The sequence below is a fragment of the Nannospalax galili genome, unplaced genomic scaffold (genome assembly GCF_000622305.1).
Source record: "Nannospalax galili isolate Female #2095 unplaced genomic scaffold, S.galili_v1.0 scaffold1051, whole genome shotgun sequence".
Taxonomy (NCBI): domain Eukaryota; kingdom Metazoa; phylum Chordata; class Mammalia; order Rodentia; family Spalacidae; genus Nannospalax; species Nannospalax galili.
In genome coordinates, this window is record NW_008331995.1 from 2,580,694 (window position 1) to 2,597,387 (window position 16,694).

A 16,694-nucleotide genomic window follows, 5' to 3' on the forward strand; every position below is an offset into this window, starting at 1 on the left:
AGCAGTGAGTTAGAAATCCATGTGGATCTTAACAGCCGTTAGCTTACTACTATTACTCAATTACAGAGCTTCCAATCACCAAAAAGAAATTGATTCTCAGTTGTGCCGCTGTATCTGATTGCTTAGACATTTAAGAAAGTGAAGAACAAGACTGAAACCATTCCAAATGTTTCGGTCTGACAGCCGTTTGAGCAACGTCACTGCTTGTAAAGCAGCTGGTTATGGCCACACTGCACATTCTTCTTGCTTCTATTCTTGGTGAAAACTTTCTTGCAAGTTGAATAAAACATCCAAATCCTAAGAAATAATACTGCCATTGGGGGGAAAACGAGCCTACCACTGAACAACTTCATGAAGTGTCCTATCAATCTGGAGGTCCTACAAACATTTCAGAGCATGATTTATTTTATCACATCGAGATCTGTACATGGAAAACTCAATCATAAATGTGTACGATACTGAGAAAGCAACTGCTTTCAATAAAGCAATTGCTCAACATCCCCTAAAGTTGGATCACTGACTGGAGCAACCACATGGTTAGAGAGAGAAATGTGAACAGAAAATGGAAGATTCCCCTCTGGAAGGCATTTTCTCCAGGTATTTTAAAGGGAAATCATCACAACCAGAAATGAGATGCAGTATGGAGCCTTGGTTTATACCAGCTGGGTGTCCCGAATCTGAAAACCTAAACGGCTGCAGAGGCTGCAGCTCTGTAAGTACTGATGTAACACAAGTGGAACACTCCATACCTTAAAACTATGTTCATGTACAAAATTGTTAGAAATACTGTCTAAAATGACTTTCTGCCTATGTGTTTAAGGGATATATGAAATATAAATGGATTTGAAGTTTAGAATCCCCAGACTGTCTCATTATGGATAAACAAGTATTTCAGGATAAGAAATCTGAAACTGGAAGCATTGCATTTCTGGTCCCAAGCATTTTCCATAAAGGATGCTCAACTTGGTACTCAGCATCTGCTGCATGTGTGGGAGATTCCAAAAGGAACTTCACTCCCTTCAGCCTGGCCTCCAGAGTACTTAAGCAGTATCTTTCTAGTCCAGGGACTAAATAAATCCCTTTTCAAATTAGCTGGCTTTAGTCAGCATAGTGAGTTCTTAGTCAGTGCAGCCTATACAGCTACATGGAGGGTGATGATATTCCTCCCTCAGAGAAAGGATGGAGGGCCTCTGAGAGACTTCTAACTGTTGAAAATCAACAAGAGGCAAGGCTCTCATGGGTCCCCTAATTGTTGAGTTTTTAACACAAGCATGTGGTCAACTCTCCATTTCAGGCAGGGCTGCTGGCTTTACTCCCTTTTTTAATTATAGTTACAGAATCGAAATCCCTCAACCCATCATTTAGCCAGCAAAGACATGCTGCACAGCCAAGTCAGAGTGATGGGTGAGAGGAGGAGGTACCCCTAACGTCTTACACAACTCCATGCCACAAATTCCATGGAGGCCTCACCTGAGAGGTGACCACAATTGTCACTAGGAACCAAACCCATGCTGAAGGTGGCCAGGCAAAACAGTGCTATTTTCTCTTCTAGCTTCTCTTGAGTCCTGATGCTCTCCCTCCTCACACATTCTGCCCCCTCCTACTGCACACTGACCAGCCACAGCCAGGAGAAAAGAGCAGAAACAATGTCTCCAAAAGGGCCAAACTACAACTGCTTGGTCTGGAACATTTAGAACTTCCATTGGAGAGGTGAGGAATTCTGATGGGTAAATAGTCTCTGGTCATCATTTTATAACAAAAAGACAGAAGTGAAATATGAAAGGGATTTTAGGGTTATACATGCTGAGAAGTTCTAAAGTCCACTTCCCCAGTACATTTCAATTTAAAAAAGGTAAAAACCAAAGGACTTACCTAACCACTGTATAAATAATTAAGCCATAATCATTCTCAGTTTTTCCTTTATCCTTTTGTGAGAGAAATGTTTGCAAAGAATGCTAAAGGTAAAGCAAAATATTACCAGTATTTTAAAATCTACAAGGCCACCGAGAAAGCATTTCCTCCCTTCTCATGAGCCCTACAACCACATGTATGTTCCATTGTACATCAGACCCACGTCAGAAGACATGAGCTCAGTGCATGCCACAGTTTTCACTTGAGAAAGAGTTAAGAGACAGAAGTTCTTACCAACCATTTCTTTGAAGAGAAAAACATACCCACTGTTACTCAGGCTTTGGATTTTACCCCTTCCTCAGTGTGAAGACCTCATGACACCTACAAAAGTCAAGAGCGGTCTAGTGGCTCTGAGGAGCTTCGTTTCCACCCTCATTTACTCCCTGTACCTTTCTACATTCAGTAAGAGGAAGGCAGCTTCCTGGAAGGGGCCAGGGAAGGCAGGAAGCCAGGTGTTACTCACGTCGGTTTTCATACATGCTCCTGGACTGGGCCCAGATTTTAAAAGGATCTGGTTTTTTCTGCCCAGAGCTGTCAGTCTGATCTGGAGTGGGAGCCTCTGCTGGTGGATACTCGGGGAGCACCTGTGTGCTGTGGCTTGGGGATGCTGTGTGCAGGCTCCGGTGACTGGACACGCTGTGCTGAGAGCTGTTCTGGCTGTCTTTCCTCTCCAGTGGCTGCTGTAAGAGAGCAAGTGAGAGGGCCAAGAAGGAAGAGTGATGGCGGCTGCTCCAGTGGGCACTTCTCCCAGCCTGCCTTTGCTCAGCACTTCTAAACACACCACATAAATATATCATCAACGTTCTGGCTTCTACTGTTCTCCAGCTAATGCTGAATGCAGATAAATCCTCAAGTGATTGGCAGAAATATAGCAGAGCTGACCAGACAAAAAGACATTAAGCACAGACCATGCTGTTCTCTGGGCTGTAGCGGGAAACAAATCTGATTTTCATTGTAAGTTCTCGGCTAAGACACTGGGCTTTTTTATTGCAAGATGCATCAGTCTTAAAACCCTCATTTCTTGACAAAAATATGTGACACAAAATGCCATAAGTAGTTCAGCTGTAAGACTGTAATATCCTCAAGAAATACAATCAGGGCTAAGCCTGCTCTTTAGGGCTCCATATGCTGCATTTTTTAATAATAAAATACCAGACTCCTTTCTAAAGGCTTGCTATCAGACCTTTTAGCTCAACAGAAACAGAGGTGGGATCTTTAAGAAATCATGAAGAACAGTATAGAGCACCGGTACCCATACATAGATAAATATAAGGAGCTTTCATAATTCTTAGTGAGTCCATTTTAAAGGCATGTTTATTTTTCCCTCTTGAACTGCTAATACTACTACTATTGATTGAAAAATCAAGATCAAACTTGATATGTTTATAGGTGTGGCCCTGTGGGGGGTGAGCCTTCTTAGACTTGCAACTTGTCCAAAGTATAAATAGTCTTCAAAGGGGAATATCACTTAAATTCAAGGGCATAATCAAGTGCTGGCTCATTAAAACCAGTTCAGCACAGGCATTTTATGAGATGTTCTCTGGGTGGTAACAGAAAGGAAAACTCTCTAGGAGATAAAATTTAGGGGTGGGATGAGGGTTTGTAAAACACTTTTAATTCTTATTTTCTTCAGTAATGGTCTCACCCATGCAAATACAATGCTGGAGTTCTTTTCAAGACAGCATGTTACCAAACATATGTGTTTAAGTGTAAAGAGCTAGAGGGCAGAAATGGTGGTCTCCATCCCCTCTGGTACATCCTGTAGAGCTATGCTTTGACAGAGGTTTGTAAGATCTTCGACTGTGAATGTTCTAGTCCCCAGGCATCCTTCCATCAGGTGTTACCATCGGTCTTACTTCCTTGCTCTCCCCCAGGTATCCTCAATCTTTCATTTCATTTAGTCTTCAAGGACCTCCTATTTCTTCCCTTTTTAGTCCTTGCTTTTAAATAAGTATATGAAGAAAGTTCAGAGAGGACAAATACTTGATTTGTTCCCTGTGTGTGCATTTCTGTGCAGAGATACACGTGTGTGTGTCGGGGGGTGTAAGCATGCGTGTATATACATGTGGAAGTCAGTGGGCAACCTTCCAGCCTTTGTTTGAGACAAGGTCTCTTATTGGCCTGGAACTTCACCAAGTAGGCTTGGCTAGTTGGCTAGCAAGCCCCAGTGACCACATAGTCTCTACCTCCCATCTCCCATCGCTGGCACTAACGTGCCTGGCTTTTTTTTATGTGGGTTTTGAGGACTGAACTTAGGTCCTCACGTTTGTGAGGTGAGCACTTTACTGACTCATCTCATCAGACCCTGTTCTATGACAGTTAAAACTACAAGAGCATTAATTCACTCACATTCAAGGGGATGCCATACACTGGTAAAGATGCAAGAAAAACATAATGGCGAACACCAACACTGCATCACCCTTATTTTCTTTAGAGGATAAAGCACTCAGTTCTGTGTTAGATAGACTGGCATTTCTGTAACTTGACATACTCTGCCACTTCTAAGGTCCTTCCCAACAGTGATTTCAGCTCTTAGGGCCTGATATCCTGCCCTTGGAGGCAATATCTGCCCTGTCCGTTCCCCGAGAGACACGCTGAAGATACCAGGGTGAGAACAGTACCCACTCTCTTTTGGATGTGCGTGGCACTTTCTTTTTCCCTTTTATGTGTCCCCTTCAAGACTTTCAATCATAAAGCATGTACACCATCAGCTCACTGTCAGTGAACATAGACCACAGTATTTAGAAAAAGTTGGAATTATGGGTAGGTTTCTCCCTTAAACTTTCATACTTTTCAGCAGTGCTTATGTTTTTATTTCTAATACACAGGGAATATTTTGTAAGTAGGAAAAAAATTTAAAGTTATTTTCATTTTGAAATGAACTTGGTAACCAGAATTAATGGAGACTAGGACTTTGACTTTTTTGGGGGGTACTCTAAATTCAAAAACAATTCAATAGGAGCTGGGCTTGCCTGGAGAGTCATAGGTGGCCATTCAAATGCCCATCCTCTTCTTGTTCCTTCCAAGAGTCTCTGGTAGCTGCTGTATTGTAGAAGCCCATCAACACTGAATTCATTTCACAGCTGAAGGCTCTAGTCTCCAGGCTGCCATCACTCACCCCCAAGACTTGCATGCTACAGTATACCTGGAAGACTGCAGCTGTTTGTTTCATGGGGTTACTTTGTAATGAGTATCCCACTGACTTCTCCGGACCCTGCCCCTGGAAAGCTAACTTGACCCTGTTCCATTTGATCACTTTTCCTTCCTGTCCCATTGAGAGAGTCTGATGAAAGTGCTGGACATTTCTGTTGTAAAATATGTCCACATGCTTTTACACAGTTAGTGGTTGAGTTGCAAATGCCCCATGGACTCATGTATTTAAGTGCTTAGTCCCTAGCTGGTGGTGCCGTTTGGGGAGGCGGTGGAACCTTTGGGATGTGTGGCCTAGTAGTGGATCTCTTGGGGCGGGGCCCTGATGATGCTATCCCATTCTGGTGCCAGCCTGACCTTTTTATTTGTCTGTTACTATGCTGTGAACAGACACCTCAGGTTCCTGCTGACAGGGACCGAGTTGCTCCTGCAGTCATACCTTCTCAGCATGTTGAAATCCCCGGAGGTCATGAGCCAATATACACTTTCCTCCCTTAAGTTGCTTCTGTCAGGAATTTGGTCACACTGATGCGAAAAGTCATGCACACACCTCCACAGATGTTGCTCACAGGTACGGTATGTCACATCATGGGTTTCTAAGGCCTGTAACATCCATCCCAGTATAACAAATCTCTTGACACAGAGGACTGAGCCTTAAGTTTAACTGGAGAGATGGCTGAGTCACAAGGGAGTATGCATATGAAGTCTACTGGAAACACTTGGGCCATTTTTCAAATCAAAACAGCCTTTCTCATTGCCCCCATCAAAGACTCATGTAGGTCAGATGTAATACAAAATGACGGACATAATTGGAGTAAGAAGGCAAAGTCACACCTCCAACAAACTGTACCTCGGAGTCCCTTTAAATGCATCTAACTTTGTCCCTCAATTCGGAAAGTAAGAGTGAAGGGGCATCCTCAGAATGTGCTCCTAAAGCTGTTCCAACATGGAGCCATCGCTCACTAGCTTAACTTGATGGCATATTAAAGGTCCATGTGCCCCGAAATCTGGAAGTTTCCTGGACTTTCACCTGGTAAAATTTAACCTTGCTCTACCATTTTAATTTTGAAAGTCAATTATAAAAAATGCTTAATTTAAAGATATATTCTATACTGAGAATCTTGGTTTTTTTGAAGTTGTACTCTGTGGTATATGTGCAAAAATTTCAAAAGATGATTTTTTAAATTTTCTGTGATGTCCTTTATTTGGTTAGAGCCCAAAATGTCCAAGGGAAAAACAGTATTTATAGAGATCTCAAATTAAAGTCCGTCTTTCTTTCTTTCTTTCTTTCTTTCTTTCTTTCTTTCTTTCTTTCTTTCTTTCTTTCTTTCTTTCTTTCTTTCTTAAATGTGTGTGTATACACGTGTGCTTGGCAGGTGCATGTGTGGGTGGTGTGGAGGCCAGAGGTCAACTTCGCACGTTGTTCCTCAGGTGCCATGAACTTTGAATCTTTTGAGACAGTGTCTCTTATGTCCCTGATTATGCTAGGCAGGCTGACCATCAAGCCTAAGTTAGTTGTCTGTCTGAGCCTCCCCAGTGCTGGATGATACAGGTGTACCATGATGCATGTCTTTTTTTGACATGGATGATGGGGACTGAACTTAGGACCCCAGGCTTGTGCAGCGGGTACTTTACCAACTGAGCTATCTTCCTAGCCCCCTAAAGTTAGTTTGTATGACTTTTCTGCATTATCTCCCAAAAGACTTGGGGCATGGATGTAAATTCACTTCTAAACTCAGAGAGCACAGGGTCAGATTTGCATTACATGTGGTTGTCTTTCACCTGCTCTTCTTTAAGTTTTGCTCATTTTGGGTGTGCATGTGTGTGTGTGTGGCTCGGGGGTGGGGGGACATTGTTAAGACAGGCTTTTACTATGTAGCCCAGGCTGGGCTCAACTCTGGGTTCTCCTGCCCCTGCCTCTGAGTGCTGGGATTACAAGTGCGTGCTACCTTCATCTCTAGGCCAAGACAAGCAACTATAACAATGTACCTTCAGGCCTATAAAGGAACCCTGTGCATGCTAAGCACACAGATGGAGAGAAACACCTAGCACACCAACAATGGAACAGCAGACCAGCCTGCAGTAATTACCTGCAACACAGTTATTCACTCTACTAACAAATACAAGTTGATAACGCATACTGTGCCACACACTAGGAGATGGGCAAATAAAGAGAGACAGCTACCTAACTGCCAAGAAGCTATATCTGAGTGTGTAGCTAATGTGTGTGAATGTGTGTATATAGATAGAAATTAACCACATATTTGAAATATTCTGAAAACAACATAGTACAATGTCCTGTAGATAACAAGTCTAAGGAGGGGCCGGTCGAAGAGTATCTCAGTAATGAACATAGCATGTTCTAAGTCTCAAGGCAAAAATGAGCTTGGTGTTTGAAGACAGAACAGCTAGCATAGCACACAAGGGAATGGGGAAGCTTGACATGAACTTGGAAGCCAAATAATGCAAGTGCTTTATATGCCCAAGGATGGGCTTCATTCTTAGCTTTAGAAGAGGAATTCATTTGTGCATTTAAAATAGGGATGCACCCAGAATTAACACATTTCCCAAAAGTTTGGTGTGGCTCCTGGGTAGAGAAAAGATGCAGAGAAAGGCCAGTGTGAAACGTACTGCTGCCTGCACCTGAGGGACCTGCAATGGCTTTTACTGGGGCAGAGGTGATGAAGGAGAGGCACTGCTGATAGGTTCAGTGGGAGAGAAGATAGCTTAGAAAAATGTACTCACCTCCCAACCCCTCGAGCTTGTATTAATGGTTGGAAAGGGGGTCATAAACTGAGACAGAAATCATCAATTCTAACTGTTGTCACTAAGCAGACTTTTGTTTGTTCTTGAGACATGGTTTCATTACATAGATCAGACTGAACTTGAACTCACAGAGATCCTCCTGCCTCCACATCTCAAATGCTGGGATTACAGGCATGCACCACACTCAGCCTAGGTTGATATTTTTGAAGCAAGAATTTCATTTTGGATTCTCAAATCACAGCCAACTTGGAGAGAGAAATGGGCTTAAATATAAAACTTCCCCCTAAGGGTCCTTGGCCATACACTGGCTGTGAACTTGTATCACAAAACCTTTTAAAATGAAATTGTACCCGTCTCCCTAAAATGAATGATTCTCGTACTACTTACTGTCAGGTCAGGAAAATTGGAAGATGCAACAGTTTTTATAAATGGAAATGGGAAAAATTTTATCTCATCAGTATTTCACAGAATGATTTAGAAATGCAGGTTCTTATAAAGTGAACTGAAAATAGTTGCTTGGAAGAGCAAATGAACACAGACAGCACTTAGGAGCTTAGATGATGAAAAGAATTCATGTAGCTTAAAAATGACAAAATTATTTATAGTTCACGTATCTGCCAAGACCCAAGGCCACTGCAGCGATTTGTATGGACAATAGGAACAGGTCCACACCCCGCTGAGGTATGACACGAGGCCGATGTCATTGGAGGCTTGTGAGAATCAGGCACCCAGGTCCAAGTCAAAGCATAGGATGGTCCTTCTTACTGTCTCTCCCATTTATCATTATTGGTCTCTAAGTCAAACAATTTCTTCCCAAAAGACAGGTGAAGGCAGTTAATGGAGAAGAGGAGGAAAACACAGATTGGATAAGAAAATGAAATTTGGTTCCCATCAAATGTAAGAAATTTCTTAAAATGGAAAGTCTGGTTTCTAGGGGCTCCAGTGTGCTGTCCATTGAGGCGAGAGGCTGCAAGACAAGTGTTGGAATAAAGGATCCCTTTCTCCATCTACTATTCTCACTGTTTCTACTTAAGGCCTGTGGAAACTTTGATGGGATCTAGGAGTGTGCTGGCTTTGAAGACTAGGAGGAAAGGTGAAAATGAGGAGCTAAGTGTGAGAAGACAGGGCCCATGGCATGGAGTGACTCAGGTGGGAGATGCTCAATGAATATCATCCAGGTCTTGAGGGCGAGTTCCCTGACACTTCCTTTAGCATCTCTTGCAAGTAAAAGGGACCCGGAACAGGGGAAGAGAGACTTTCTACTATGTCTTCTTCACTTGTCACTTCTCTGTGGGTAAGGAGTTCTAATTCAGTAGCTGGGTGGATTTGTCTCCTTAGCAAACATAGTATGTGTTCTTTAATCTGACAATAACAACTACAAAATAGTGCAGTTTCTTATGCTGCTTGGGCTGCCAGGGAACTCTAAATAATTCCATAGTTCAATCACAGAAGGTTCCTCAACCTTGGGTCTGGGATTTGCATGACTACTTAACTTAGGCCATTGTAACTGACAACTGAATGATTTGTATTATGTATGTACTTGGTCCTTGATTATATTTCTCCTTTACTTGCTCTCAAAGTTTATGCTCACCAGACTTTGGTTCCCATGAGGGGAGTCAGACAAGTCTGACTGTTGATATGGTTTCTATTTCTTACTTCTCATTTCCAGGAAGGCAGGAATACTTTCTGTTTCAGTTCTGCACTGGTTTTAGTGCCTAGAAGACAGTCAGTCCTCCACATCTGCTAGGTCTTTAACACCCATTTTCTGAATAAAGGGATGAATAGGTAGTTGAGTAAGTGGATGGAAGATGACTGTATGGACTGACAACAGGACAGGTGAAGCACGGATTGAGAAAAGGAGAAAGGAGGTGGGATAAGCTAGCAAGAACACAGGTAGCTAGGACTTAAAAGTTCAGAGACTGGCATGAAACTTAGAGTTTAAAAATTGTTATACATAAGATCTCTGCATGTGGTTTAGACTGACAGTTGAAGTTAAGTTTCTAGTTGGGGTGATTAAGTTGGATCACAGAACAAGTTTTCCAGAGAAGTCTAAAACCTGATAGCAAATATCTTATTTTTGTCTTTGCCTAGTGGTAGAAAAGTCCCTAAAGTTATAGAAGTCCGGGTATTAAATTAATAAAATTTTATTAAAAGACCACTATTGTCCCCTAAGAGTAGATAAGCCACAAATTTAACGTTTAAATCTAGTTAGTGAGATTACTTATTTAGAGGATGCTATGGGGACAATCTAGGAGGTGAAACAAGATTAAAATGCCAAGTCCTTCTGCTGTAATCAAAAAGCAACTGTCTAATTATTGAAAACATTACAAAAGAAAGAAAAAGTAGGGGAGTGCAGAGTCTCTGTCAGTCAGAGGAGGAAGCCAAGCATGTCAGAAACCTCTGGGGGAAAGCGTGAAGAAAGACAACCCAAACGCTGTGGGTCTGGTTCAGACACTCTTCACCTAGCTTTCGGCATCTGCACGGATCACAATGCGGGCACACTGGGGGTGCTTTAATTATGCAGCCTGCATAACTGACACGATCTGTCATTATCTGAGTGGCTCACCAGCAGCAGGACATCCAGCTTCTCCATGGATTCCCTCCAACCCTACCAAAAACATCCCATAATCATCTGTCCCACTGGCAGGACATCATCTAAATTCAAACCAGGGAAAGGGAAATGGTTTCTACCCACCTGTATAAGTCCCCACTGATCACAGATGTTACCGATGCTCTCCTGCCAAAAGCAGCCCTTGGCCGACAGTGCCTGAATCATGTGTAGCAGCTGCCTGAGTATACCAGCAAGCCATGAAAGCTGCCATCCCTGTCCTGGCACAGGGTCCAGGTGAGGACAAGCCTCAAGTTGGGGGCTTGTTCTCCAGTCCAGCAGCATACCACACTCTTATCCTGTGGTAATTAAGAGCCAACAGACTGTGGGCAAAGCACTTAGGAGAGCTTTTTTCCTAGGAATGCAGCTGAAGTAATTGGCTTGCAGCTCATTAATGACACGGCAGCTACAAAAATAAACTGTCAGAGAGAATTCTCTTAAGTGACTTTGTGAATATATAGGCTCTGTACCTGTTTGATACTCTGTGAGTTCACCGGGTAATTCTCAAACACTTTGGGGAAAATGAGATGGGAGCAGATGACAAAAACTATTCTACATAGATGGAAACAGAAAAGAACACCTTCTTCTCCAGTGTCATGCTACAAGTGTGAAGTGGAGGCTCCCCGTCAAGATCCCACACCATGTGGGGTGTGGAAAGTAAGTCTACGCATCAACACAGCATGGCCGCAGTGGGGAGAGAAAAAAAATGGCTTACACTAACTCAAGCTCAGGAGAAACATCTTCCAGCTGTATTCTATTTGTCTGAAGGCTGAATGGATTTCTGATGATGACCCAGGGATAGTGAGACACACATGTGCACATGCATGCACGTTGACATCTCTGTGGTTGCATCGTGGGGCACCAACCAGCACTTTCCTGCCCGGACATTAACACAAACTGACATGGGCAGCAGCCCCTGAAGTCAACGTTCCAATTGCCACAGCTCTGTGCCATCAGAATTACATCAATTCTCAGGATTTTCTCTTTGCAGAACTAGGGAGCTGGGCTTTGGAATGCAGGAGACTCCTCTCTCTCCTCTCCTTAATAAACTTCTGCCTGGTGCGGCCATGCTTGGAGACAGGTGGAAAGAATTCAGCTGCAGCGCCTGAAGCTGCAAAGTTTTAATGGTCCTTCTCCTGATGGCATAAAGCTATGGATTTTCCCATCCTCAAATCTGAGTCATAGGAAGCCCCCTTCTTTATCCTAATATTAATGAATTGAGAAGATTCTAACAACCAGATCAATTTCACAAGCACCAAGTCCCAGATTTTGAGTTTTTAAGTAGCAATTTGTTGTTAGTGCCCCGGGAGCAAAAGCTCATATCACCAAACAAAACACTATAGCCTCTAAGCTATTAGCCAACATGTCAACTAGGTAATGCATCTTCAGGGAAACCAGATTAGAAAGGACAGCAAAACATTGATTTTTTTTTTTTTTTTTAAAGAATCCCATACCTGCAGCATAATGCTGCTAAAGCTAGCAAAACAACAAAGGACATTTCCCTAGCAAGGAAATGTCTTACTCTCACGGCTGGGCAGAGAATACTGTTCTACCTGAGCATGGACATAGAGAGGCACAGCAATTCTTCAAACACACAGGCTTTCAGTTTTGTGAATAATTCACCATTCAGTGCATAAGAAAGCTCAGGGAGAATGGGTAGCCATGTGAACGGCTGCGAGCGAACACCAGTTGAGAGCAATGCCAGAGTGAGCAGGTGGAGCCCATTTCTCCCTCTCTCTCTCTCTCTCTCTCTCTCTCTCTCTCTCTCTCCTCTCTCCTCTCTCCCCCTTCCTCCTTCCCCTCAAAGGAAACAATGCATTTGTATCAAGCTGAAACAGCTAAGAAACTCACCATTTGAAGGAGTTGTACTTATGTGGAGAAGACGTTCTCTCTCTCTCTCTCTCTCTCTCTCTCTCTCTCTCTCTCTCTCTCCTCTCTCCTCTCTCCCCCTTCCTCCTTCCCCTCAAAGGAAACAATGCATTTGTATCAAGCTGAAACAGCTAAGAAACTCACCATTTGAAGGAGTTGTACTTATGTGGAGAAGACGCCAAAGAAGATGCATTTTTATAGCAGCTTTTGCATCCTGCCTATCAATCTCTACACAGTTAAAAGATAAGCCCAAATACCATCTATATCAAACACACCCCCAGAAGTTAATAAAAAAGTAGCCTCGGTTCCTGTCGTCCCCCATTCACTCTGAAACATTCAGTGAAGTGAAGCCAGACATTGTCCCTTCCCACTGCCAGGGCTCCCCGCTTCCCTGTTCCCCCCAACAAGCACCAAGTAACTGACAAGTCCTTACCGACTTTGGACTCTTCTTAGGAACTGGCAGCCCTGGAAAGAAATGCAACAAGGAGGGGAGGGGGAAAAACATCATTAGCATATAAATGTTACCTTTTTCTTAAAGAACAATCCCCAGGTGTTTCATGGCCACCTAGCCATCTGCAGAGTTATGTCAGATTTCTCCCCAGCATCAGAGTTACCAGGCTGTTCATATCGAATCAAAGCCGAGGGAGGAGGAGAGCGAGAGGCAGGAGATCTATCTGCATTAGCTATGCTGACTTGTACTGCAGCAGCCTGGAGGCTGGGAAAAGAAATTCACAGACCTCAGCGGCCTGGGAAATTGAACACTTGGACAGAATCTCAAATGCTCTTCTGGATTAAGAAAGACTTAACTTACAATTAAGTCTAGGATATTCCCTTTCCTCACGATCCACTTGTCAATGGAAATGGACCAATCAGGACAGAGGAAGGGGTATATATTTAGTTTCAAAGGACAGCATGGTTAAAATTACATTTTTTTCCCCTTTTCTGTCTTTTCTGTCTTTTTATTCCCCTATGCATTTCAGGAGAGGAAATGCCTTCTGAGGAAATGCCTTTGAGCTCAACGCCCAAACAAAGACGAATGCTCTTTTGCCAGCGGAGAAGGATGAATTATGAGCACAAGTTCAAGTTGGTCTAGGATCTCTCTGAATCATCAGCACATATCTTGATACCTGTCAGTCATCCAAGCAGTCCTCTACCTGGCAATTGGAAAGGACTGAGCTTGGACAGGGCTCTGGAGGGGAAAGCATGCTGTTTGGGAATAATAAGGAACATTTCACAGAGCTGAGAAAAAAAGATAATAACAAAGGGAGAAAAACAAAGGAGACAATGGTGGTCACTGAACCTGGCTGGCAGTCCTCAGACCCTGTCCTGGATGGGAAGCCTCTAGCTGGAAGGGACCAGTGATCTCATCACTTCTAGGAAAGTGAGCAGCAGTTAAGGGCAGGCTTATGGGAAATCTGTCACCAGGCAAGTGTGGCAAACGGAGGTGAGAAAGGAAAACAAGCACATGCTGGTGTTTGCAAAGTCATCGGTTCCCCAACTGCTGCTTCTTTTTATTTTTCTTCTTTGAGCAAGGGTTAGACTGAAAGATGCAGATTCCATCTGTACAGAGTGCCAAAGATACTCTGGGGATGTGATGAGTCTGCACAGACATTTCAGCTTGGTTCTGAAAAGTGATTCTGATGTTGTGTGATGATTTCAACTCTTTGAGAAGTCACTTGTCAGACCTGGAGCCATGCTAGGTCAGCACAAATAACAGGAGGCAATGAAAGTGGGCGAGGGAGGAAGCCACCCAGATGAGCAACGCTAATGTGCCCACTGCCGATGAGGCATGACAAGAATCACTGGTCCTCAGAGAAGTTGGGGGCACTCTCTGGCAAGGCTTCTCACATCACCAAAATGAGGTCACTGTGATCTGGCAAAGGAGCTCTTAGATTTCAAAATGCTTAAGGAACAGTCCGCACCATGCTAAAAATGCATAATCCCAGGCCCCATCCTCAGGGAAGCAGGAACCTGCAGTACTAACATAATTTCCCAGGGTTTCTGGTACCAAGATGAGAGTCACCCCAGGAACATATTTGAGGAAATAACAGAGTAGAAAGAATACTACTCTTTCAGGTGAGGCAAACTCTGAGTTCTTTATAACTAAAATAGTAAGGCTCACTTCATAAGGTTGTTAAGAAAATTAACACGAAATCTTGAAAGACTCGGATCTGGTCATGCTTCAGCGCCTTGTTCTTTCACCTCCTTTGTCTAAGTGACATTGTCCAGGAAGAAAATTATTAGAGTTAGTTGAATTCAATCAGGGAAAAACCATTTTGCTGAGCAAATTAACACATGAAAAGATTTAGATGGAAGATTTGCCCATAGATTTCAGTCTGAGTTGAACAATTTTGATATAACTGGCTTAAAAGAATTAGGTGCTTTTATTGGTCAATATAATACCCCTTAAGGAATTTTTATCAAGTTCCATTAGTATGAATCACAGGTTAAAATTATATATTCTTTGTAACATGGTTAAGTTCAGAATTTCCCCTAACTCGTAATTATTTGGAAGAAGCCAAGTTTTACTATAGTTGGTACTACTGAACTTGAATGGTCAGTACTGCACTGACCCTACACAGAACTTCATATACAATCTCCAACTAGATTTATAAGACTCGGATCTGGGCAGGCAATGGCTTCTGTAAGATAATGGCACTCTCCACTCTTTGTCACAGAAGAATACTCACACTCCTTCATAGAGCAAGCAAAGGATGTTCACTGCAGCATTTAGGTATAAAGAAAAACTGAAAACCACCAAATTACCAGAGAAACTATAGGGTAGCCGACCCACAAAGCACTCCACATGGGTTAAAACGAATGAGCTTTCTCTATAGGTAACACTGTGGACGACTTCCAAAACATAACACTGAGTGTGAACAGCATGCCACAGAATGGCAGCTACAGCAGGGGAGAGGTGAGAAGCACACACAATTCTGCCTTCTATGAATGTTTTCACCAAACTGGTAACAGGGACATTATTCATCCTTATTTAGAATTCTGTTAAGGCTGACACACTGCATCTCACTGAAGGAATAATGTAGTACTTAAGAAAAATTAATCAGTTAATAGCCCTTCCGTTATTAACTATACAAAACCAAACAGTCCGAATCATACAGGGTAACCAATTAAGCCTGTTTTCACTACAAAGCGAACCTTAGGATGTCCCAAAGCTTCTAGCTAAACTGACACAAGTTGTCCTCTGCAACAAATAAGAACACCTCTTTGCTAGGAGGCCTTGGTTTCTCTCTGCAACTGAGTTCATTTTTAAAAGCCACACCTTTTACAAGAGCCCAAACTGGGTTATGACCACAAATTAATATTTAAACAGTCAAAATCAAGAGACTCCACTTGACTGCCTTAAAAGAAAAAGGGAAATCAAAAGGTTTGTTTTAGGCCCACATGGTCATTAAATCTTAAAATCTAATAAATATGAATGCTGGAGCAAACTTCCTTATTACAATTTATAATTTCTTTTAGTGAAAACTATTAAGAAGGATTGAAAACAGCTGGGAGAGCCACAGAACACAGTCAAAAGGTCACTTTGGGGAAGCATTCACCAAGCCTAGAAGTCATGGCACACAGCTCTTGTCCAGGAAGAGGCACCTGTAGGCTGCCTGGTACTAGGGGGTCTCTAGGAGGAAGTGTTACCCTGACTTTTTTTTAGACAGTTACATCCTTTGTACACCCTGTGGTAGGAGAGGAGAGGTGTATTCTATACATCATGTCACATTTTACACGTGAGACATATGGGCACAAACAGCACCTGTCTTAATGGGCTCATCTGGTCCACTCAAGGTAAGAAGGGAAATTTCCCAAAGAAGCAGAAAAAAGGCATTCATGGGTGGGCACCATCTGCTCTTAGCACCCAGGCAGCAGCAAATGCTACTTCTAAGAGATCCCTGGAAACTTTTACAGGGAAGCATATGTTCAAGGTGTGACCATGAGTGTGAAAGATGCAGTGAGAAAAGCCAGGGACCTGGTTTCTGAAGTTCCTGATGAACAAGGTGTCCCTTCAGAGAAAACAAATGGCAAATTTTGTGTTCATGACTGGAACATGACCAATGGACACAATAGGGAGGAATCCCTTCCTTTTAAATATCAAGGCCATAAACTCTGCTCCCAGACATATTCTCAGATAACTAAGTGCAAGGATGATATTCCTGGTGAAATTTTATAGTGGCTGGACACAAATAATGTGCATGAAAAAATGACAATACTAGAATGCACAAGCATTTGCAAAGAAAGACAAGGTTATATACAGAAACATTTTCTTTGGCTCATGAGACTACAGGTGGTTTTACTACCTGTATTATTATCTCCTGCAACTATAAAGCTTTATTTATTTATGAACACACATATACACATAGATACTACAATAAACAAAGTC

At 42.7% G+C, this 16,694-nt stretch overlaps 1 protein-coding gene across 14 annotated transcripts in view; it reads right to left on the reverse strand.

Moving 5' to 3' along the window:
* Positions 1 to 16,694, reverse strand: part of Magi1 (membrane associated guanylate kinase, WW and PDZ domain containing 1) — a 692,255-nt gene that overhangs the window by 31,263 nt on the left and 644,298 nt on the right. For 11 of the 14 annotated variants that reach the window (XM_017796614.2, XM_017796612.2, XM_017796615.2 and 8 more), the window contains exons 13-14: positions 12,738 to 12,769; positions 2,375 to 2,591 (exon numbers count right to left, since the gene is read on the reverse strand). In XM_017796614.2, the coding sequence (XP_017652103.1) occupies positions 2,375 to 2,591; positions 12,738 to 12,769 (249 nt within the window). The remainder of the gene's footprint in view (positions 1 to 2,374; positions 2,592 to 12,737; positions 12,770 to 16,694) is intronic. The other 3 variants (XM_017796616.2, XM_017796611.2, XM_017796619.2) reach the window with 1 other exon arrangement.